The sequence below is a fragment of the Beta vulgaris genome, chromosome 2 (assembly GCF_026745355.1).
Source record: "Beta vulgaris subsp. vulgaris cultivar EL10 chromosome 2, EL10.2, whole genome shotgun sequence".
In the NCBI taxonomy this organism is placed as follows: domain Eukaryota; kingdom Viridiplantae; phylum Streptophyta; class Magnoliopsida; order Caryophyllales; family Amaranthaceae; genus Beta; species Beta vulgaris.
In genome coordinates, this window is record NC_079203.1 from 11767199 (window position 1) to 11792896 (window position 25698).

Sequence of the window (25698 nt, forward strand, 5' to 3'; positions counted from 1 at the left end):
TGATTCGGACTCGAAGAAGAAGAAGCAGCCCTCATGGTTCGAAAATTTCGAAAGATGTACAGGAACATGAAGAATGGAAACTTCAAAGGTAAAACTAAGAAATTTTCTAACAAAGCTGCTTGTCATAAATGTGGTAGTACAGATCACTTCATCAAGGAATGTCCTCTTTGGGAAAATGACAAAACCAAAGAAAGGAACAAGGAACGCTTTGCTGAAAGGAACAAAGAATCAAAAGCACCTTTCTCTAAGGCAAATGTGCGCAAAGCTATGATAGCTGCTTGGGGAGATTCAGAGACGGAAGAAGAAGAGGAACAACCAACTGAAGAAACAGCAAACCTTTGCCTCATGGCAAACACTGACGAAAAAGAAGATGAAGAAAAATTGAGGTAAGTCAACATGGACTTGAGTCAGACTAGATGGTAAAACTAGGCTGAAATATATGATCTTCTTTATGATGCAATTCTTGAATGTAGAGATGAACGTGAAAAACGTAACAAACGGAACAAGCCTTAAAGGTTTGCAAGGAACACATAGAATGGCTTAAGAAAATGAGAAAGATGTGAAACAAGATTCTTTGATTTATTTGATAAAAACTTAAAAATCAAAGAATGTTATGAAAGTTTGAAAAATGAAAATTATCTAATTAATTTAGAGATTTCACACTTGAAGGAATTTGTCCCTGTTCTGAGTTCCTTTGATATAAGATCAACCCCTTTGAAAGGATACAGATCTGAGATTGAAAAATGAATAAAGAGAAAAATATTTTAAAGGAACAGATCTGTAATCTTAAAAAGGAACTGGTTGTCGCAAGGAACAGAGGCAAAATCATGAAAGTTCCTAAGTGGATTGAGAAACCACAGACCAAAAGGAAGGAAGGTCTTGGTTTTGAAAACTACAAGAAAAGGAACAAGACAAAGAAATATGTTGATCTACCTAGTGATAAGTTCTGTATGTATTGTGGCAAGGTAGGTCATTACATAAATCAATGTCAACTAAAATCTGAGATGATTGGGAAAAATGTGACAATAAGTAAGAAAAAATGGGTTGTCAAAACAAATCCTAGTCAAGAACAGGAACCCACGAAAGATGGGGTTCCTACAACTAACACTTAGTTGATTTTTGCAGGTTGGAGTGAGGGGGAACAACACATGGTATCTCGATAGTGGTTGTTCCAAGCACATGACAGGAGACAAAACAAGTTTCTCTCACTCACAACCTATGAAGGTGGAAGTGTAACATTTGGTGATAATAAGAAAGGTAACATATGCATGGGTAAGGTGGTAAGTCACCATACACTCCATTGAAAATGTATTTTTAGTTGAAGGTCTAAAACATAATCTATTAAGCATTTCTCAATTCTGTGACAAAGGAAATACTGTAAAATTTGATAAAGAAAAATGCTTGATCATCAACATTAAAACTAAGAAGGTTATCTTGGAAGGAACAAGGAAAGGGAACACATACATTGTGGATCTAGACCTTGTTCCTCAAATCAATTTAACTTGTCTTAGTGTTATTGAAGATGATTCACTTCTTGGCACAAGCGTCTAGGACATGCTAGCTTTTCATTACTTGAGAAACTTAGATCAAAAGATCTTGTTTTAGGATTACCATCCATAAAATTTCATATTGATCAAGTTTGTGATGCATGTGCACGAGGTAAGCAAGTAAGATCCTCTTTCAAATCTAAAACGATTGTAAGTACCACTAAACCATTAGAATTAATTCATATGGACTTATGTGGACCATGAGAATTCAAAGCAGAAGTGGAAAGAGGTATGTACTTGTGATTGTAGATGACTACTCTAGGTAACTTGGGTTATTTTTCTCACTAGTAAAGATGAAACTTATGATGAGTTCCTTGTCTTTGCTAAAAGAGTTCAAAACTAAGTGGCATAAAATAATGCACATTAGATCAGATCATGGCAAGAATTCGAAAATTATAAATTTGATGACTTAAGCAGAGATAATGGCCTAGATCATAATTTTTCTGCCCCTAGAACACCACAACAAAATGGTGTTGTAGAAAGGAAAAATAGAACTTTGGAGGAAATGTCTAGAACCATGTTAATTGCTAGTGAACTTCCAAGGAACTTTTGGGCTGAAGCTGTTAATACTGCTTGTCACATAATTAATCGTGCCATGATGAGACCTATCATTAATAAAACTCCTTATGAACTTTATTTGGAAAGAAACCAAATATCACCTATTTTAGAACATTTGGGTGCAAATGTTATGTGCATAATAATGGAAAAGATAATCTTGGAAAATTTGATGCAAGGAGTGATGAAGCAATATTTTAGAATAATCCTCACATAGTAAAGCTTATAGAGTATATAACAAGAGAACTATGTGTGTTGAAGAAAGCATTCATGTAATCTTTGATGAATCTGACAAATATAATCCAAGCATACAGGTTGATGACTATGAGATGGGTTAGACAACCAAGTACAAGGAAGCAGATTCACAAGAAGAAGAAGAAGTGAAAGAGGAAAGGAACGAGGAATTGAAAATAATGACATCAATGATGTTCCTGTTCCTCAAAAAGGAGAAGATGTTCCTGTTCCTCAAAATGAAGAAACAGAGTCCACCGAGGCTAACAGAGGAACAACTGAAGAGAGTTCCTCATCTACTCAAGGAACTCATGAGGAACAACATGTTCCTATAAGAGAGTTTCAACCAAAACCTTGGAGATACAAAAGTCACATCCATGGAACTCATAATCAGCGACATATCCAAAGGTACGCAAACTAGATCTCAGTTAAGGAACTTTTGTGCATTTCATGCGTTCCTATCAATGATGGAACCAAGAAATCATGAAGAAGCCTTAACTGACTCTGATTGGATTACTGCAATGCAAGCTGAATTAAATGAGTTTGAAAGAAACAAGGTATGGCATCTAGTTCCTCATCTAAACAACAAAAAGTAATTGGCTTAAAATGGGTGTTTAGAAACAAACTAGATGAATATGGAACCATTGTAAGAAACAAAGCTAGACTTGTAGTAAAAGGTTATAATCAACAAGAAGGAATGATTATGAAGAAACCTTTGCTCCTGTAGCTAGATTAGAAGCCATTAGAATTTTAATTGCATTTGCTGCTTACATGGGATTTAAATATATATCAAATGGATGTTAAGTGTGCATTTTTAAATGGCTATCTAAACGAAGATGTATATGTTGAACAACCCCCTGGTTTGAAAATAATAATCTCCCAAATCATGTCTACAAGCTTGATAAAGCTCTTTATGGGTTAAAACAAGCACCTAGATCATGGTATGAGAGATTATCAAAGTTCCTTTTAGAAAACAATTTTAAAAGAGGAAAGGTTGATAAAACCTTGTTCCTAAAATCTAAAGGAACTGATATTTTGCTTGTTCAAATATATGTTGATGACATCATATTCGGAGCTACTAATGAAACATTGTGCAAAGAATTCTCAAGTCTCATGAGAATGAATTTGAAATGAGTATGATGGGTGAGTTAAATTTCTTTCTTGGACTACAAATCAAACAAACTGAAAAGGATAATTGTTCACCAACAAAAATACATAAAGGAACTATTAAAGAAATATGGCCTCGAAAATTCAAAGATAAATCACACTCCTATGGGAACTTCAACTAGATTAGATGAAGACTCCATAGGAACAAGTGTTGATCAAACAAAATATAGAGGAATGATTGGTTCACTTTTGTATCTAACTGCTAGTCGTCCAGACATAGCTTTCAGTGTTGGTTTGTGTGCTAGATTTCAAGCAAATCCAAAGGAGTCTCACCTACTGCTGTAAGAGAATTCTTAGATATCTTAAAGGAACAGATGATCTTGGACTCTACTATCCAAGAAGTGATACATTCGACAAAAGGATATGCAGATGCAGATTATGCTGGAGATCTTGTAAATAGGAAAAGCACCTCAGGTATGGCACAATTCCTTGGTCATAGTTTAGTTTCTTGGAGTACCAAGAAACAAAACACAGTTGCTTTATCCACTGCTGAAGCAGAATATGTAGCAGCTGCTGCATGTTGCTCTCAAATGCTTTGGTAAAACAACAACTTAGTGACTATGGAATAAACTTTGAATGTGTTCCTATTTATTGTGAAATACAAGTGCTATAGTATTCTAAAGATCCAGTGCATCATTCTAGAGTAAAGCATATACATATCAGACATCATTTTTAAGAGAAAATGTTGAAAAAGGTTTGATTAAACTTGAGTTTTGTCAAACTAGATATCAGATTGCTGATATCTAACTAAGCCTTTGCAAAGGATAGATATGAAAAATTAAGGCTTGAGTTAGGGTTAATAAAAATTAAGTGATTGTTCCTATGTCATTCCCCCATGTTTGAATCAATTTGAGTGACTTTGTGTGCTAAAAATAATTGTGTTTAATTGCCTAAGACCATTGCAAATTGGAATGTTCAAAACATAAACATGAATTCAAAGAAATTAAACAACTCACAAATGTCACATAATACTCCCCTTACTGTTCCTAAGGTAAGAAACATGCATGATATGAAGGACATTGATATGTAGCATTAGTTGTTCCTATAGCACAAGTTCCTTAGCATTTATTTTCTTTCAAAAATTAAAATCTAAAAATCCGAAAAATCCAAAATAAAAGGGAACAGATTTAATTAAATCTTGGTTCTTATTTATCATCTTTTCGTTTTCTTTTTCTTTTCTTTTTATTTTTTTTTGCTTTATTTTTTTTCCCGCGTGTCAAAAACTATTACATGCAAAACTTCCTCTTAATTCACATTATTAGAAACCGTGTTCCTCCAACTCTTCATCTTCACCATAGCCGAAAATCATCACACCTCTTGATACTCCATAAAAACCTCAAACCTTCTCAAATCATGGCAAAAACTTCAAGAAATCTCCTTTTCCAACATCAAAACATACCACACTTCAAAAATGGAAATTCTTCATCTCCAACCAAAACCCTTGAAACCGACAATTCAAGAAACCCCATAGAGGAACACAATTAGAATCTCCAGAAGGAGATGCGTAGAAGAAATTAATTGGGGAAGATGATGAAGAAGAAACCCCGGAACAAACTCAGGGGGAAGAAGAAGAAATCACCCTGTTCCTTCCAAAGGAACTGTTTCTTCTCTTCCAAAAACGGGTCGAACGAAGTGAATCTAGGTATGTTTGGGTTTTTGTGTGATTTAGAATGGGCAATAAAGTGAATTTCATGAATTAACTCCATTCTAAAGGAACAAGGCATGGAATTCTTGTTTGAATTCGCCTTTAAAATGCTCTTGTTCCTTAGCATGGATGAATTTTGTGCAAATTTTTAAACTAATGGCTTGCACAACTGAGGTTAGAGGAAAAAAATAAGTTTAATCAACCACATTGGCAAAGTTGGGAAGTTCCTTGCAAAGGAACTGATTTGTATTTAAACGGAAAGGAACTGTTTCTTTCCGAATTTTCCTCGACAAAATTTAGAATATTTTGGAGGAACGCTGGCCAAAACAAACTAACCATAACCTACTCTCTCCCCTTCACAAAGTACTTTTAACTTGGTTGGAGAGCACTCATTCCTCGAACTGAAAAGAGGAATGAAGTGGGTCTCTTGATATGTGTTACATGTTTTGCTTGACCACCACATCAAATCAACTTCCCTTCCTCTCTTATTCAACATCTTAACTCATGTATTGAAAATAATTGTGTATTGGGTAGGTGCTTGATAACTTCTTACTTCATCACTTTGAAGTAAGACTACTGGTTGGACCACATAGGAGTAAACAAGGGAACATCTTGAATGAGAAGACTCTAAATGGACTTGGCTTGTCTGTCCAAGAAGGAGTTCTCATTCAAGGAGAATGTCCAGTTCCTCAGAAAAGAAAATGCCTAATGACATTAGAGAAGAAGTAATGATGTTATCTTGGAGAACCTGTTCCTAAGCCGGAGGAACCAAACCAAGAGGCGCAAACACATTGCTACCAAGCCTAATTCCTGTTCCTCAGAGAGTGAGGAAGAGCATCGTCTAAAAATTGCTCACTGTTTCTGTTCCTTCCAACAAGGATCTCCTTTAGTCCTTTCGGATTGAGGAACAGGAACCCTCACTCTCAAGGAACCACTCCACCACCATCCCAAACTCTCTGTTCCTTTCACAAAATACCTCCATTTCTCCCTCATCCTTCTCTGTTCCTTCCTTTTGAGCAGTTGAAGGATGAAATAAAAGGACCAAATCCTTTTGCTTCCACCTCCACAACTCTTCCACCACACCACCATTTCTTCTCTCCATTTATACCCTTCTCTTCTGTTTCCATTCCTGGAACAGATGAGCCTTCCATCAACCCCTCCAGTTCCTTCACAAAATCCCCATCTGCCTCAGTTCCAAGGGTAAGGAACAGGAATCTCCGGATGATGTACTGGGTTAATGATGTTTGTCTTCCTGCCAACATATGATAAATTTTATATCACTTCATTGGACTTTGGATGCTAAAACTGATAAATGCTGAGTCTTATGAAGATCTGAGTGATACGTGGTTGCGCAACAAAAGAAGATGGACTCTATGGCCTGCTTTGGAGGATTGAAGGAACAGTTGGACTCAACTCATGGGGTGGTGATGAAGAAGTTGAGGATGTGGTTGAAGAAGAAGTTGTAGAGGAACACCATTCCCCTTCCCTTTTCTTAGTTTTTTTGTTTTGTTCCTGTTTCTTTTCAAGGAACAACTTTTGTTTATTCCTTTTTCTTTTCTTTCTTTGTTTTGTTATGGAACAAGTGCTTATATAACAATGACTTTTGCTATTATGTCTATGTTTCAAATGTTTGCATAATTTCTTCCTTGGAATGGCTAGTATTATGTGATTGATGTTTGAGCAAGTTTACTCTTTGATTTTCTAACTTAACCAATATGTGTGCTTATATTGGTCTTAAGGTGTTAAATCAATTCATCAATACATGCAGAGTCTATTCTTTTTGAGGATGACAAAGGGGGAAAAGATTTAAGGAACAAACTGTACATAATAATAAATTGAAATCTGAAAAATTAAAAATTAGGATAAGGTAAATGAAAATCAAAAATGGTTAAGGTAATGAAAATCAAAAATTCAGTTACTTACATAATTGTGTTTTATTTTTCATTTTCTTCTTTATTATTTTATCATTTTCATTCACTTATATTATTTGTTATTGCCTTAGTTTGTACCTTTGTTGTCATCATCAAAAAGGGGAAAATTGTTGAACCCTAGTTTTGATGATGACAAAGAAACAAAAGATGCAAACTAAGTAGTGAACTAATGAGTTATTTAAGTGTATGATGTTTAAGGTATCAATGAAAGGAACTGGGAGAATACGAAGTCAAGGAAGAAGTCAAGAGAGGATTTCAAAGGCTAAGTAAAGAAGTTTCTATAAGTTGATACTTGAGCAAGCATTGGATCAAGAAGAAAAAAGCTAGGCGTTTTATTTTCTAGTTCCAGTGTAAAGGAACAAAGTAAGGATGGTAAGGAACATTGGCAGTTTTATTTGAGAATGAGAGTTTGTTCCTTTTTAAGGAACAAACTAAGTGGCACTAAACGAATCTGTTAAAGGAACTTAGTTTATAAAAGGAACTAGACTTAGGCGTGCAAAAGTATAACGGTACAATTATGCAATTGAGTAAGTCATGCCTAAATTATAGGAAATTAGTTTTAAATAATTTAAAATCAGTTTAAATGATAAAATCAGTTTTAAAAAGAAAATCTGTTTAAAGAAAAGATTTTGTTTTTCGGAAAATATAAAGAAAATAACTATGCGGTTTTATAAAGAATTTGTTTAAAAGATATTATTTTCTTAAAAGATTAAAAATTCAGTTTTAATGATAAAAGCTGTTTTATAACTAACTGATTTTCGGATAAAGCTCAAGGAACTCCTATTAATTAGGAGTTGTGGCTAAAATATACCCACGTTCTTTGTGATTATCACTATAAATATTGAAGTCTAAATGAGTTCCAAAGTGTGTCTGACTAAGTAATTCAGTGAGTTTAACTAATTAAGTGTCAGTGCCTTCATTCTCTCATAATAGCCATTTGTTCTTTGCTTTCTTACTCTAATTCCACTAAGCTTATTTCGATCAATTGTATTTTGGTTTTTGGGGTAAGGGAACTCTGAGTGAAGTTCTGTAAGAGAGAGACTTTGAATAAAGCTTGTATGAGTGAGAAAACTTCGAGTGAAGTTGAGAGGAACTGCTGTTAAGGGAACAGTGGCTTAGGAACTTGAGTTTAGGAACCCAAGGTGTGGCTCGAGTTAGAATTAGGTTGTAACAAAGTTGTTTGGCCTAATTAGTGAAAGAGTTGGGTTTAAAATCCCTAGTGGTCGAGGTTGTTTCTTCTTGTTGGGCCTAAGAAGTTTTTCCTCGTAAAAATCCCTTGTGTTCCTCTAGCTTGTTTATTCGTTTAAGTTTTAATTTTCGCAAAAAGTTACGTTTATTTCTACACCTACAATTCACCCCCCCTCTTGTAGTGTTCCTAGAGAAATAACAACCAATCACCAACTCAAACAATTGTTTCCTATCTTAACATAGAAACCAGACACTACCTTAAAAATTACTTAGAACGACAAATTATTGGTGGTTGTATTTAGGGAAGATCTGGAGATAGGCACCACATTTAAATATGATCGATCCAATGGAATCCCCCAACCTGAAACTCGACATTACTTGATGTGACTACTTCTGATTATGTTAATTGAACTATTTTGCCAATTCCAACGAGACGAGTGAAAAACTAAGAGTAATTAGAGGCAGTAAGCAAAGGACGCATGGTTCTGCCTTCTTTTTCACCTGTAGTGCAACTACCATACTACAACTACAATTACAATGTGATTGTGGTTGTGCCTCGCCTGCAGCCTTTTTCGAGGAAAGGTTACCCTAGCCACCAGTGAGCCAAGATGAGTGGTGGCAGCTGAGGTACGGTTTGATTTCGGATAAATATATTTTAGCGTTAAAGGAGACACAATTTAACACCAAAGTTATAAAGGTGAATAGAGCTGTCATATTGGTTGATGAATAAGCCAGTTGAACTCTCGACGAAAAAGTGAACTTAATTAAACTGAAATGAAGTGACCCATAATTGACATAAACTAGAAAAATTAAACCGCAATTGAAATGAGCTAAACTGTATTCAAGGTGATTTAAACTGAAACCTAAACTCAACTGAAGTGAAAACTTTCAAACTAATATGAGATGAAACTGATTTAAATCGAAACTAATTTAGATTATAACTGAAATTGAACTAAACTGACTTATTTTGACATAAACTGATTTGAAAATAAACTCAACTGAACCTAGATAAAACTGAAAGTAAACTAAAAGGATTCTAACTGAAATTTTTGAATGGAACTTAGTTATTATGGAACTTAACTTAATTGAAATTGGACTGAATAAATTAATATGTAACCCAACCAGTATATTATTATATGAATGGAAGGGTTTACGGGAGAACATTAAAAAATTCACACAATTCAAAATTTACAAGAAGATTTCACCTATTCAAATAATAAAAATTAACTTAGTTACAACATAATTACAATAAAAAGCAATTTTCCAAACTAGAAACCACTCCACAGCTTAAAAATTGTATCTTCTTACTACATTTGTTTCTATTGAGCTACCAAAGGGAGATACGAAATTACTAATAACTTAAAAGGAACAATAAAAAAACAAATGAAAACAATTAAAAAAAAAGAAGTTCAATGCAAAATCCAATTTGTGTCCATATAGTGGGTTGTGCTTTGACATGACCTTTTAAAGCCAAACTAATGGTTGATCCAAAATTCTAGATCATCATTATTCTAATATTTTCTCTCTCTTCCACGTCATTCATGAATTACCATCAGTTTTAATGGTTTTTATACCCCTCATTGGTGATCTAGAATTTTGAATCTACATTCTCTTTCCTACTTTTAACATACTCACCATTAATCTCTCTCAATTTCCTTTTCGTCCTATGCTTTATCTTTTATCTTTGCTTTTTTTTCTTCAAAAAAGGCGTTTATTATTAGAAGATTGGAAATACCAATAATTTTTTATACGATTTTTTCACCATATACCCCGGACAAATTTTTTTTGCACCATATACCCTTTCGACTTTTTAAATTCACCATATACCCCTCAATTTTGAAAAAATACTTCCACTTACCCTTAATGACTAATGGCGTTACACTCCGTTAATCATTAACCCCTAATCCCCCTCTAACCCTAATTAACTAACCTTAATCTATCCCTAATCTACCTCTAACACTAACCCTAATAACTCCACCCCTGCCCCTGCAGTGCCCCTTCCCACCACCCCAAACCCCCCCCTTCCACTACCACGTAGCCCCCTCCTCCTTCCGCCACCCCGCAACACCAGAATCCCCTCCCCCTTACACCACCTCGCAGCACTGCAAAATCCTTCCGCCACTTTGCAAGTCCCTTACAAACTCGCGCAACCCTATCCCCATGTCAAGTTGTCTTCTATCAATCGGTGCTGCAGGCTGAAATTGGGAAAAAGGGGAGGGGGAGCTGCAAGGAAGGGGAGGAGGAGTGGTTGCGTGAAGAGGGAAGGGGAGGCACGGAAAGGAATGGGGAGGGAGAGGAGTGGCTGTGGGGAGGGGAGGGGCGACGCGGCTGCGAGAAAAGCGAGGGGGAGCTGCGAGGAAGGGGGAGGGGAAGGTGGATGCGGGGAGGGGGAGACGTGGCTACAAAGAAAGGGATGGGGGAGGGGCTGGTGTGGCTAGGGTTGTTGGGGTGGTGGGCTGAGGGCTGGTGGGATTTTTGGGGGTGGTGGGCTAGGGATGGGTAGGGGGCTGGTGGGCTTTTAGGGTTTTTAGGGTTAGGGCTTTAGGGTTAGTTAGGTTTTTAGGGTTAGTTATGGTTTTTAAGGTTACTTAAGGTTTATGGTTTAGGGTAGTTAATTAGGTTTAGTGGAGATTAGAGGTTAGTGACTAACGAAAGTCTAACACTGTTAGTCAAAAGGTAATCTGATGTATTTTTTTGAAAATTGGAGGGTATATGGTGAATTTGACAACTTGCGAGGGTATACAGTGCAAAAAAATTTGTCAATGGTGTATGGTGGAAAAATCGTTTTTTATTAATAATTTTTGAGTTGATGGGGATAGATTGTTTTTAAAACAGGATATTGTTATGGCTGAATTTTTTGACAGGATGACATTGACGCAATGACGTGATGACTCGATGACATGATGCCATCTGACGTGATGACGAGGTAACCATGACTTAAAGGCACGGCGAAGGACGCGAGACTGGAGCAGAGCATTAAGTGGTAACGGTTCAGCTAAATAAGGAAGGAGTGTAACGAGGCGTAAATACAGCCTTTGTGGAGCAGGGATCATGACGTTGGAGCATAAATGAGGAAGATCTTCCATGATTGAAGGACTGAAATTAATGTAATAATTAGTGAATTTATTATGTATTCGTTGAGAAAAAGCCAAGGGGGGAAAAAAGGCATACAAAAGAGGGTAAAGGGTCATTAATCATTTGTTACGCAAGATTATCGGAAGAGCATTGGAGAGAAAAAGTACTTTTGTAACGACAATCCCTCACTAAGAAAGACAGTGAACCATAGTAGATTGGTGGATCTTCATCCACCCGCGGTTTTACCCATCTTCATAAGGGTTTTTTGCATCACAATTTTTGTGTGTTCAACCCCTTTGATCCCCATTGCATTGGTTTGTCGCATTGTCTTAAACATAATCTGGTTAAATCGTCCCAAACTTTAATTTCGTCGTAAGTGATAAATTTTAGCATAAACAATTTGGCGCCCACCGTGGGGCATAACCAGACCATCTACTGTTCAAAATCTATCAGATGGGAGAAACACCTAACCTCGAGGAAATGCAGAGACAATATGAAAGATGAGAGCAGAAATGCTGAAATGAAGCAAGCCAATGAGCGGCTAGCTACTGACTTCACGACGTCGTAGGAGAGAATCCAGAAATTGCAGGAAGAATTAGCGTCGTCCAAAGCTTCGAAGGTCCGACGTCGCGCTAATCTGAACGACATCCCTTTCATGGGAAACTTTCTAAGTCAGATAGCGAGAAGCCTGAAAATGACGAAGAGCTCGAGGATGAAGAGCCCTTAAACAATCAAGAGAACGATCAAGGCGAAGGAGAAGCGAATCTCATGGCGAAGTGCATGGTCCAGATTGAAAAGCAGAATAAGCGCTTAATGAAGCTCATGTCCCAGCTCCCTGGGGATCCGATGCCAAGCATCGTGGAGCATCGAGACGATTATGCAGAGTCACCATTCGTCGAAAGGATCACGAGGGTTGTGCTTCCCAAAAAGCTCAATCTGCCTACCCTCGCTGCTAATTATGATGGTTCAACCGATCCAGGCGAGCATGTCACCCAATACAAGCAGGATGTGGCAAGCGTCAATTCCTTGGCTTTGGTAGAGGCCTGCATGTGCAAGTCTTTTGGAGCCACGCTCACCGGTCCCGCTCTCAAATGGCTCGGATCCCTCAGGCCAGGGAGCATTGGCAATTTTTCCACCCTAGTCAATAAGTTCTATGAGAAGTTTGAAGGCAGTTGTAGCCTGGAAAAGCAGACGAACGACTTATATGGCGTCGTTCAAGGACCTAAAGAATCTGTTCGCGATTATTATAATCGATTTAATAAAGATATGATTAGCATTAAAGATCTTGATACTAAGACTGCTATTGAATGTTTTAGGAAAGGATTAATCTTGCGATCAAAGCTATACAACCGTTTGACGTTCTAGGAAGTCAAGTCGCGGGCACTAGCACAAATGAGATTGGAGGAAGATGATGCCATCCTCAACACCATATCGACCCGACATGCACCAGTGACCCCTACTGACCGGAAGGCTTTCGTCCCCAAGACGAATAATTGCGAAGCCACCCATATAGTCGCTCAAATCAGGTAAAACAATGTTACTGACGTTGTCGAAAATGCGGTAACGACGCAAGGACGGAGTCGTCGACCTTCCCAGATCTAGATCTAGGATTTTCCGTCGATGTCGGAGGCGTCGTAAATGCCTTGTCCAAAATTAGAGCACCCGTCCGTTGGCCAAAAAAGAGAAACCGACCGGAAGCGCAAAAAGATCAAACAAAGTGGTGTCAGTTCCATCATGACCATGGCCATAAGACGGAAGAATGCATTGCGTTGCGACGAGAGGTCGCGTTCATGCTTAATAAGGGGCACCTTAAAGACCTCTTGAGCGATAAAGGTAAAGCGTCCTTCAGTAGGAATATCGCGCAGTCCGACCCTCCTGCGTCGCCCACGCACGTAAAGGTAATCAAGTTATTTCTGGTGGGTCTGATGTATGTGGACTAACGTATTCCCAGCCAAAAGGCTAGCAAGAGAGGGTACTCCCTCGTCCGCCGTTTTTAAATCTTGCAGGTCAGCTGAAGAACGCAAGCTCGAAGCAATGGCAATAACCTTTGACGACAGACGTCTGCGACGTGGAGCATCACGATGGATTAGTCATATCCCTGACTGTCAGTAATTGCTTGTTGAAGCGGGTGTTAGTCGATGGGGGCAGCTCGCCAACATTATATTCAAAAGGCCCTCGAAGGTATGGGTTTGTGCGATAAAGATATTACTAAAAATCTACTTTTTGGTAGGTTCAGTGAGAGGCCCAACATACTGTCGGAGAGTCACATTGCCAACGCTAGCCAAAGGCGTCAACCTGCCAACCAGATTCAACGTTGTGGATTGCCGTCCGATATAACATCATTCTCGGCACTCCATGGATACACAAGATGAAGGTCGTCCCTCAACTTATCATCAGTCGCTGAAGTTTCCAACCAAGTGGGGCGTCCAAGAAATAAAGGGCGAGCAGAAATCTGCAAGAGAATGCTATAGTTCGTCGCTCAAACCCCCAAAAGCGTCCATCTAGCAATTAAAGGATGGATCAGCGCCCGACGCGCCCAGCGAGCAGGACGTGGATGAAGTGATGCTCGATCCATCCATCCCGATCGTGTCGTTCGAATCGGAGCGACGTTGTCGCAAGAAATACGAGGTCAGTTAGTTGATTTTTTGAAAGCTAACCAAGATTGTTTTGCTTGGTCCCATGAGATATGACAGGAATCAGCCTGACGTCATCACGCATAAGCTCAACGTCGACCCCGTCACAAGCCGTTAAACAGAAAAGACGCAAATTCGCACCCTGAAAGGAATAAGTCATCAATGACGAGGTTCAAAAGCTGATCGACACCGGAAAGATTCGCGAGGTAAAATATCCAAATTGGTTAGCCCATGTCGTGGTGGTCAGCAAAAAGAACGGGAAGTGGAGAGTCTGCATCGACTTCAAGATTTGAACAAAGCATGTCCCAAGGATCCATTCCCTCTCCTCATATAGATGCAATGGTCGACGCGACGGCAGGTCACGAGCTTTTAACGTTCATGGACGCATATTCCGGGTACAACCAAATATTGATGCATCCGGACGATCAGGAAAAGACCGCGTTTGTCACTGATAAAGGTATATATTGTTATAAGGTTATGCCTTTTGGTTTGAAAAATGCAGGTGCCACCTATCAGCGATTGGTCAACCAAATGTTTAAAGACCAACTGGCGACACCATGGAAGTATATATAGACGATATGCTCGTCAAATCCAAGCGAGCAGACGATCACATCCAGCATCTGTCGGAGGCTTTTGATGTCCTGCGAAGGTATGGCATGAAATTAAATCCCACTAAGTGCATTTGGAGTGTCTGCAGGAAAGTTCTTAGGGTACGTCGTTACGCAACGAGGAATTGAAGCCAGCCCGGATAAATAAAGCCATCATTAACATTCAATCTCCACGAAGCGTCAAGGAGGTGCAAAAGTTGACCGGTCGTGTAGCGCCTGAATCGTTTCATATCCCGGTCGTCAAAAATGCCATCTATTTTATGACGTCTTAAGAAAGAATAAGGGCTTCGACTGGTCGCAACAACACGAAGACGCGCTGCAGAAACTTAAAAGCTACTTAGCGTCGCCGCCATTGCTGTCGAAGCCCAATATCGGAGAGATGTTGCAGCTTTATCTCGCGGTAGCAATGTGTCCGTCAGTGCCGTCTTGACGCGGGAAGCAAAAAGCCAGCAGCTACCAATCTACTATGTCAGTAAGTCTCTGCTAGACGCGGAGACCAGGTATTCTTCATTAGAGAAGCTCATTTTAGCCATAGTCGTAGCTGTTAAAAAGCTTAGGCACTATTTTGAAACACATACTTTATTCGTTATGACTAACTATCCTATCAAGTCTGTCTTGCGACACCCGAATTGACAGGACGCATGAGCAAGTGGGCAATAGCACTCAGTGCGTACGACATCCAGTTTCATCCAAGAACAGCTATCAAGTCACAAGCTTTGGCAGATTTTGTGGCAGACTTTAGCCCAGAGCTAGAAAAGCTTGTGAGGACGAAGTCGCAAAGATTAATCAAGAAACGACGATCTTGGATATTATTTGTTGATGGATCTTCAATTTTCGTGGTGCAGGTCTGGCATTGTGCTAAAGTCGCCACAAGGGGCAAGATAGTACGAGCCATTTGCTGTGAATTAGAGCGACGAATAACGAAGCCAATACGAGGCGCTCATAGAGGAATGACTTAGCAGAAGACATGGGAGCAAAAGCATTGAAAGTCTTCAGCGATTCACTGCTGATAGTCAGCCAAGTCAAGGGCGAATTCGCGGGAAAAGACTCTAAATTGGCCATGTACTTAGAAATAGCTCAGCGTAAAAGTAAAGTGTTTAATTCATTTGACATTTTGCAGATACCACGGGACTAGAATACGCAAGCAGATGCATTGGCCAATCTCGGATCTTCTTTAAGGGATGTTTCATTTACGTCCGTCCCTATAGTTCATTTGGCGAATCCTGCTGTCGCTAGGAGCGTTGGGGACGCTGTCGTGACGACGGTCAAACGGCTTCAAGACAACCATGAGGTCGTTAGTAACATCGGTAACCTCGCATCTGAGAGCGACCCTGACGCCGAGGAGGTAAGTGTCAGTTGGACAAAACCGCTTTATGATTTTCTTGCTAACGACGTACTCCCAATAGATAAGGCAGAGGCACGCAGAATTCGGTTCAAAGCGTCGCGATACATACTCATTCAAGGAGTACTGTTCAAAAAATATGCCGCAGGCCCCTACCTGCGTTGTTTGGAGAAGGATCAGTGGGGGCAAGTCCTGAAGGACATGCATGAAGGCACTTGTGGAAATCACTCAGGAGGACGCAGCTTATCCAACAGAGTGTTGCGCATGGGATACTATTGGCCAACAATGAAGAAAGACGCAATAAGGTATGTCGCCAAGTGCGATAGTTGTCAACGACATGCAGGTATGACGCATAAACCTTGTGAAGTTTTGCATCCTACTCTAACACCTTGGCCTTTCATGAAATGGGGCATGGACATAGTTGAAGTTACCTCCAGCCCCAGGCAGAAGGTCTTTATGTGGCACTAACTGACTACTTTTCTAAGTGGATTGAAGCAGGTTCTTTTCAACAGGTACGCGACATGGAAGTGATTTCTTTTATATAACTAACATTATTTGCAGGTTTGGTGTTCCGTCCGAGATAGTATGCGACAATGGGTCCAATTCATTAGCAAGAGACAAGACGTTTCCGATGAATGGAGCATAACGTTGTTAAAGTCAACACCAAGATACCCGCAAGCCAATGGACAGGCTGAGTCCAGTAACAAGACGATCATTGACTCTTTGAAGAAGCGACTCACAGCTAAGAAGGGTAAATGGGCGGAGGCGTTGCCTTCCATCTTATGGGCTAATCGCACGACACCGTGCACTGCGACTGGACAAACACCGTTCGCAATAGTATATGGTTGCGAGGCTGTCATGCCTTCAGAGGTGAGCGTCCCGACTGCGAGATGTAGTTTAGCGACGGAGCGACAGAACTGCAATGAACTTGTGAACGACTTAGATACCATTGAAGAGTTACGCGACGCAGCATTGGTACGCATGGCGGCCCAGCAACAAATAGTCGCAAGGAGTTTTAATAAAAACGTCCAAGCCAAGTCCTTCATCGAAGGTGATTGGGTCCTAAGAAAAGTATTCCAGAACACACAAGAGGCTAACGCTGGTAAGCTAGGACAGAAATGGGAAGGTTCATACCAAATTAGCAAAGTGGTAGGCAACGGAGCCTACCAATTGGTCCGACGTGATGGAAGCTCCGTGCCACGCAGCTGGCACCCTACACACCTCAAACGATACTTTTTTTAAGCTAAGTAATGCGTCTTGTTTTCCTTCATTATGTAAGAAGTAAACGATAGTACTATTGTATCTGTGTCGCTTGTCGCTAGCGACCATATTGTTCTCTCTCTGGGTGGTGTTGAATTTCAGGGAAGTCACCCCCGTCAATCTTAATACCGTTGCCACAATTTTTGAGACAACAGTTAGACTTGCATCTTACAACCATGTAAAGTCCTATGACCCTCTACTACCCCAGCTTACGCTGCAACAGGGGCACAGTCATTTCAAAGTCATAACTGCTTACGACATTTCGTGTATCTCTCCGACAAACACACGTAAGTATCTATGTATTTCCTATGTGTATTCTAAAGTAACTTAGTCCAAACGTTACGTCTGAATGACCAAAGATGGCTTACTAAGCGCCTGATCATCCTCTAGGAACGTCAGAATAACGACTGAACATATGCATATGACACAAAGTAAGGATATTGTTAAAATTCAAAAGCATCAAAGTAATGGTCACTCCTATAGGTGACCCAAAAGTTCAAACTATAAAAGTTATGGTCACCCCCGTAGGTGACCCAAAAGTACAAAACAAAGAGTCACTCCCTTGAGTGACCTAGAACAAAGTTTGATTAAAAAGTTCAAATGAAAGGGGCGGAATTTAAAATGATTAAAACTTAAACGTTAGGGGCCTCCTCAGCTTCCTTCTCCTCTGACGCTACAGTTGGCAAGGCAGTGGCTGGAACTTCCTTCTCAGTTTCAGGGTCAGGCGGCACATCTGACGCTATGAATCCAGCGCAAGATGGAGCGTTCTCATCGACTTTTGATGAAGAGTCCGCCGTCACAACCAGGTCTTCCTCGTCCATCAAATCCTTCATGGACCCCATAAATTGGAGGAATAGGTCAATGTCCTTCTGTGGCGTCCATGACGCCGTCTTTTTCATTAGGAACTGATACAATAGCTTAGCCTTGACCCTGGTCGTCACCTCAGCCTCAAGAAGGTCCAGCTCATTCTTCTACGCGGCAATGCTTGCCTGGAGAGTCGCGATCTCCCGACGCGAAGATTCTTTCAGCTTAGTTGCCCTCTGCCTAATCTCTTCCAGCTCCTCTCCATTCTTCTTCAGGGTTTCCCCCATATCCTCCATGGCCTTCTAGCAGGATTCCACTTCAGCGCCTTTGGACTTCGCGTCCGATTCCGCCTTCTCCAATCTCTCCCTCTTAGCCATTAGGAGATGTTGAGAAGACTGCATAGGAAAAGGAGAATGCGTGTCATTTTTTTAAAAAAAAAAAAACAAAAAAACATAAGTCATTGTCATAGTGGCATAGTGTCTCAAAATATATATATATATATATATATATATATATATATATATAATATATATATATATATATATATATATATATATATATATATATATATATATATATATATATATATAAAGCGAGTGTCTGTACCGGGAATAGGAGTTCTAGCCCATCATACATCATGCGAGGAAGAGTATGGTCCTTTATTCATTCCATTGCGCTGGGAAGAAGGAACTTGTCGGCCTCAGGCCATATGGACCTCTCCAACAACATGAAGTCGTTAGGGACGGTCACAGTATAAGAAGGCCCGCTCTTGTCTGGAGGGGCCAGGAAGTCAATCTTTCGCGTCTTAGACGCGACGTCATGTTCGTCGTCCAAGTGGACGACGACAGCCGTATCCTTCTTTGTCGACGCTGACGACAGGGACGCAGCGTCAGTAGAGGACTCTCTCTTACGTTTGCACAACAACTCAGCCAGCGCTTGCCCGTCCAGACTCCCCCTAGGACGCGACTGAGATGAACCCGTCCAGTAACGTTTGAGTCATTAGTGTGAACAGTTCCTGGTAATGTCCTACCCAAAAATAAAAAAAAAAAAAAAATCAGAGAACATTGATAGACTAACCAGATGCCATAGATGAGCAACTGTATTGAGAAGCAAAAAGAATTCTTCTGAACTGCCTGTCTTCTTCTGGAACTTTCAAAATTTGCCACAAAGACTCTGAGACTCGTCACGATGCGACAGTAGTTTAGGGTTAAGACCTGCGATAGAAACGATGTAAGAGTAGAGTTAACAACATGACACGAACTTAAAAAGACTGAAAATAAACACACCTTCGGTATTCCAGCCGCTAACCAAAGACGTCCCAGCTTCCCCTAGCGACGACCTCTTCACAAATACAAATCTGTTTTTCCAACCTCTGTCATTCGACTGAATTCCCCCGACCAGAGGTTCTAACCTCGCCTTTGCATGTAGGGCTATTCTATTTTTTGCTTTGACCCTAATTTCATAGTGTAACAGTAGGTCATGGAGGGTGAAGGCTTGTTCCCACGACGCCGTCACCCTGTCGATGACACTCAGAATCCGCCAGACCTGGGGCATGATTTGCCCAGGACTGATCTGATAAATTTGCATCAGGTCCCTAGCTAAGGGGGTGAAGGGAAGTCTTAGACCTATTTTGAAAGGGTACTCGTAGAACACCACCCACTTGGGGGGACACGACTTAGGTGGTTTGTCGGACTCAGCATTCCTAATGACAGTACTTTCGGGCAAATTCCCTAAGTCTAAAAACCTTAATAAGTCCTCTTCTGACATCGTTGACAGTTCATCTTCATTCTCTACCTTTTGTTCTACGACTTTCTTTTTCCCTCTCGATTTTTCTTGGTTTTTTACGAATGTTCTAATACTGCGTCTACTAGGAGCCATAAGTGCAAGGAAGAAAAGAACTACGAATTAAAGGAATTAATGAGCGGAGAAGTGTGAGAATTACCTGGAATCACTGATCGGTTTTCCGGCAGAGAGAATAAGGGAAATTATGGAAACTGCCTTACTTAAAGAGTACGAAAGATTTGGAGGAGTTGAAATAAAAAGTTAGAATCCTTAACCGCCCAAGATATTTATGCCATCAAGAGTAATCATGACATTATGCCAACGGTTAAAATTAAAACGGCTATTTAAAAAGAAAACTACCTTTTGTATTTTGAGACCATTAGACTACCAAATATAACCGCCTAAACGGATCTTCTTTCCTTCTTTGTGTCTCCTTGAGGAATGTTTTCTATAAATTGACAAAAGCGAGTATCTTCTATTGATTTTTGATATCTTGATAACTTAGAGAGAGTTTCATTTGATTTATTGATTTCTCTTAACAATTGTCTCATGGGTTTTTTGTTATCCTGATTCAACAATTGGGGGAAACCTGTTATGGCTGAATTTTTTGACAGGATGACATTGACGCAATGACTCGATGACATGATGACATGACGCCATCTGACATGATGACGAGGTAACCATGACTTAAAGGCACGGCGAAGGACGCGAGACTGGAGCGGAGCATTAAGTGGTACGGTTCAGCTCAATAAGGAAGGAGTGTAATGAGGCGTAAATACTGCCGTTGAGGAGCAGGGATCATGACGTTGGAGCATAAATGAGGAAGATCTCCCGTGATTCAAGGACCGAAATTAATGTAATAATTAGTGAATCTATTATGTATTCGTTGACAAAAAGCCAAGGGGGGAAAAAAGGCATACAAAAGAGGGTAAAGGGTCATTAGTCATTTCTTACGCAAGATTATCGGAAGAGCATTGGAGAGAAAAAGTACTTTTGTAACGACAGTCCCTCACTAAGAAAGACGGTGAACCATAGTAGATTGGTGGATCTCCATCCACCCGCGGTTTTTACCCATCTTCATTGGGGTTTTCCGCGTCACCATTTTTGTGTGTTCATCCCCTTTGATCCCATTGCATTCGTTTGTCGCATTGTCCAAAACATAATCTGGTTAAATTGTCCCAAACTTTAATTTCGTCGTAAGTGATAAATTTTAGCATAAACAGATATGATGATTGTTCTTTAATATTTTGAAAAAGATAGAACAAAAGAGGGTAGTATCGATTTTGAAAATGACTATTATTTTGGAAAAGTTAAGATAGGATAGGATAGGATCGATAGGGTGGATGAAAGAGATAAGATCTAATTTGAGATGCATGCTGATTCAAAACTCTATCATGATCACTAATCTAGATGGACTAAAAAATATACACTCAATCTTAGATGATATGCATGAAACAGATTAATTCTTGTCTTTGAAATAGTTGATTTTTAAAAAAAAATGATTACCTAAAAGTGATCATGGATGATAATGTAAAAAGGTGGACCAAAAATTTGTAAATAAATTGTTGAAATTGAGTCATGGAATGATATGCACATTGCGCCACACATAGACAGTCTTGAGTGCCACGCAAGCAGCTTACGCACACATAATAATTTTTTGTGCCACGTAAGGTTATGCGCTAGGTGCACTTTCCTTGCGTGCGACGTAAGATTCGTGTGGTGCATGGACTTCACGGAGCGATTTTTTGTTTTATCAATTTTTGGGTTGTTTTTCGTTGTTTCTAGTCTAATTCGAGGGGATAAGAGGGGAGATACATTAAAATAGAAAAAAAGCAATCAATGATGTCAGATAGCCATGAAATATTTATGCATTTCCAAACTAAAGTCAAAATCTATGTATACTACGGTTAGGCTTAGGTTAGCCTAAAAAAGGCCAATGACTAAGAAATTGATCCCACACTTCGTATCTTGGCTTAAAATATGGTCAATCAAGTCAAGAACAAGAGAACAATGTCATGGTTGGGTAGTTTTGCTGATGATTAAGAACCAACAATGTCGCTCAAGAAGTTGTTTGGAGGGATAAAGCGCAAACCCATCAGGGATGGCACCAGGCATAGAACATGCGCTAGTAAGAGAGGGACCAAAAGTTGTAGTGGCTCAAAAGAATAGTCATGCATATGCAAAACTTTAATGTTATATAAAGGCATAACAATTGTATGAATCACATTTTTATGAGTTTTATCCACTCATAAAAATTTAAACTTTGAATCCTCCTTAGTGAAATCGTCAAATTATAGGTATATATTCATTGCTTGAGTGAGATGACCGCGAGTTTTACTACCTCGTTGTACAAGGTTTTAGTTCTGAAATTCGTTTGAAAAAGAAGTCGCCAACAAGTCTTTAAAGGAACACTCATAAACCTAATTGGAGTTTTCGAAAAACACAGGGACATATTAGGGGTTTATTATCCAGTAAAGAATGGTGATTTTCCATCATGACTTCTAATTGGTCAATGACCCAAAGTTTGTGTTTGGGGGTGAGTGTACGAATATGATCAGGAATCCAATTCACTCATTGTTGACCTCGACTTAATGAGATTGATATTCTAGTTTTATGCAGATAAAGAACCAATAATATGCTCATTCGTTCTAAAGATCAACCTCAATTGTTTAGCAAATAAACAAAAGACTAATTCTTTTGATATATTCTTTAAGAAATTAAATTTCTGGTAACCTAATTCGATTGTCCAAATTAACAGACTTTATTGTAGGAACATTTATTTAGGTCTTGTTTAGCAACAATAAATATATGAAGTGATGAAATTATTAAACACATACGCATGCAAATACATAGAACATTAGAGGTTTAAACATACAAGAAGAAATTATTTATTTACGGATCCATATCATGAAAAGATAGTAAATAACTTCAAGTAATTAAATTGAAATTGAAATACTAAGGACCGTCAAGCCACAAAAGTTATACCTTTGTTACTAAGGCTGATTGTACGAACGTCGTAGGAATCCAACCTTAGCTTTGAAAAACTGATGTCTTGAATAAAAGTTCAAAGTAGGAAGAAGAATTAATTAATATTCTTGGTTGAATATGTTTTGAAAGTTTTAATGTGTTTGAGAGAGTTTAATTTTTGAGAGGTCTTGATGCTTAAATGTTATAGTATATGTGAAGTCCGTGAAAAAATATGAGTGAAAATGGGGTAATTTTAGTGCAGAATATGATTATAATTCGTAAAACATAAACTCCAGATATAAGAAAAAAACTTGCGTTCCACACAGGCTCGGTGCGCTTAGCACACCAGTGACGTGCGTCGTGCAGCAATGTCGTGTCGAACGCATCACCGTTGGCGTGCGACGCATTCCTGATATGCTTCTTTTGCCGAAGTTCGATTTTTCTCTTAATAAACCGTTTGACTTATCTTTTTTTATCAAAAGTTACCAATAATAAGGGATTTAAATCACAAAATTGGATTTCATGAAAACAATTAAATAAATAATTAATCTTTAAAAAATCAATTAATTGTTATGAATAATTAATTGGGTTTGAAATTAGGTTTTCTTGTAAAATAGGCTTTATAACATATTTTGACCCAAAAGGATTTTGGACAATGTCTTGGATTGCTCTTTCAGTTTGGACCATTTAGTACAATGATATGTTTATCATCGGATAGTAAAATGGGGAGACATGATTATGTGTCTACTCACATTATTATGAAACATTCTATTTTTTGAATCACTAAAAATCTGTTCCTAATATCCTCTAGACTCTAATATTTCATCTATAGTGAGATTTGTATACATAATCAAAACTTAATTTTTCCTTATACTTTGATGTTACTAATATTTTGCTACGCCTGACACAAGTTCAAACATTAGTTATTTTTGAATGAAGAAAGTGTGCATTATATCAATAGATCTAACATTGACTAGTGACTAACGCGAAGGAAGTGGTCAAGTGGCGCTGTGCCTATCTATTTCATTTGTATAAGTATAACTTTGTCTTTTTTTTCCTTGGAGGGAGAGGATAGTTTGACATGAGAAACTTTTCACCTGTCAGAAGGACTGAAGTGACGAGTATCAATCATGGCACAAATGCTTCCCTTTTAAAAATGTATGTTATACAAGTGCATGCATCCACATATAACTAATTAAGCTAAATCTTTAAACAATCAAATTCATGCATAAACTTGTATATTTTTTACCAAGAATTATTCACGTTCGTATCCTTTATAACCTAAGTTAGGAAAAAAGTTTCTTGCAACGATGGCCCATATGTTTACCCTAATTTTGCTAAAAAAATTAATCACTTACTAAGCTCTTTATTTCAGTATCAACGTTCACTTGAATCTAGACAAGCAATAGCTGGTTATTCCTTAACAAGACAATCACAGTTAAGGGTAAAATAAGAACTCCACTATCATTTTTAGGCCATCTTTAATCACGTATAAATCAGAAACTACTCAGCATTAAAATTATTGACACAAATATTATGGTGGGCAGTTGAACCATCTATTCACTTGAGGCAGGACCATTTAAAGAGTTAACTTTGTGAAAGAAAAATCATTATTTCCCCAGTGATTTTGGTTTGGTAAAACTTTTTGAAAGGTGGACCATAATATATTCAAAGATGCCAAATTCCACGCTATATATGTGCAACTTAGGGTTGAAGGTTTTAGCACATACTAACATAGTTGAAAATTAACATTTCATCTACCTCTTTCTTTGTGTTTTTCTTTTGAGATTGAGGATGAGGAAGAAACAAGTGGTATCAAAAAGAACTGCTGAAGATTTTAGGAGTTCAATCAACTCCGCACTTGCATATAGAAACGTAAGGTATTTGGAGTGCCAGAAGAATCATGCAGCTAGCATTGGTGGGTACGCTTTGGATGGGTGCCGGGAGTTTATGGCTAGTGGAGAAGAGGGCACCGACCTTGCACTCGTTTGTGCCGCTTGCGGTTGCCACCGGAACTTCCATCGTCAAGAAGTTGATGCTGAGGTTGTTGCCGAGTGTTCTTCTTCATCACAACATTCATCGAGTGGGAGTTGAGTTGAGCTACTCAGGCTTATATTATGTTTTGTTTAGGGATATAACAGAAGTGTTAGTTCTACGGGTATTGGTTAAGCTTCTTTTTTTAAGTCTACGTCATGTGTGAGGAATTGAGGATTGTGCTTGTACTTGTTTTATGTGGTTATAAAATCTGGGTTATGTATGTATATGTATGCTTGAACTATCAATCTATGTATTACGTACTGTCTTCTGTTTTTGTTCTGATCACCAAATGGAAGGGAACAAAAGGTTTATTATTCAGAGTTGCATGAGTATATTGTAAAGAGTGCACTAGCATATCTCATGATAGTTCAGTTGGTTTCCAGGAGGAGTTAAAGTCATCAACTTTCGTAATTTATGAAATGAGATTATTTTTACGACAAGACAAATGATTTTTTCTAACTTTTTTACAAATACTTTCTCCATTCTGAGATTACTCGTTTTGACTTTTAGCACAATTCATATACTTCTTTGGAACACTTTTTTTTCATCAACTCAAATGCAAAATTTGGATAGGAGAGAGGTAGAGAGGAAAAAAAAGAGAGGGCCCCATGTAATTGGAAAGAGATAAAGAGAAAGGAAAAACAAAAGTAGAAAGTGTTGCAAGTAATTAATTATTTCCATTTCAGAAAAGTGTTGCAAGGAAAAAAAATGCAGGAAGTACATGATCTTTATGATCATTGTGATTTGTATTTAAGTAAGAATATAGTAATATGGATCTTGTTTTTTTTTTTTTTGACATCAAGATAACGTACAATAATGATAGGAAAGATAAAAAAACAAACGAAAGTAACCTTACAAAAAAACAACCATATAGTTATGTACTACCCCTACTATATTGTCGCCACCAATATCCTAATCGGTTAGCC

The 25698-nt window shown here is 38.7% G+C and overlaps 1 protein-coding gene across 1 annotated transcript; it reads left to right on the forward strand.

Moving 5' to 3' along the window:
- Positions 1-24529: 24529 nt before the first annotated feature.
- Positions 24530-24959, forward strand: LOC104906213 (mini zinc finger protein 2). The gene has a single exon (XM_010694940.4). The coding sequence runs from the start codon at positions 24530-24532 to the stop codon at positions 24827-24829; it is 300 nt and encodes a 99-aa protein (XP_010693242.1). The 3' UTR covers positions 24830-24959.
- Positions 24960-25698: the final 739 nt, after the last annotated feature.

Excerpts from the sequence above, each read along its gene's own strand:
- LOC104906213 (XM_010694940.4), top strand. The coding sequence starts at position 24,530 with ATGAGGAAGAAACAAGTGGTATCAAAAAGAACTGCTGAAGATTTTAGG.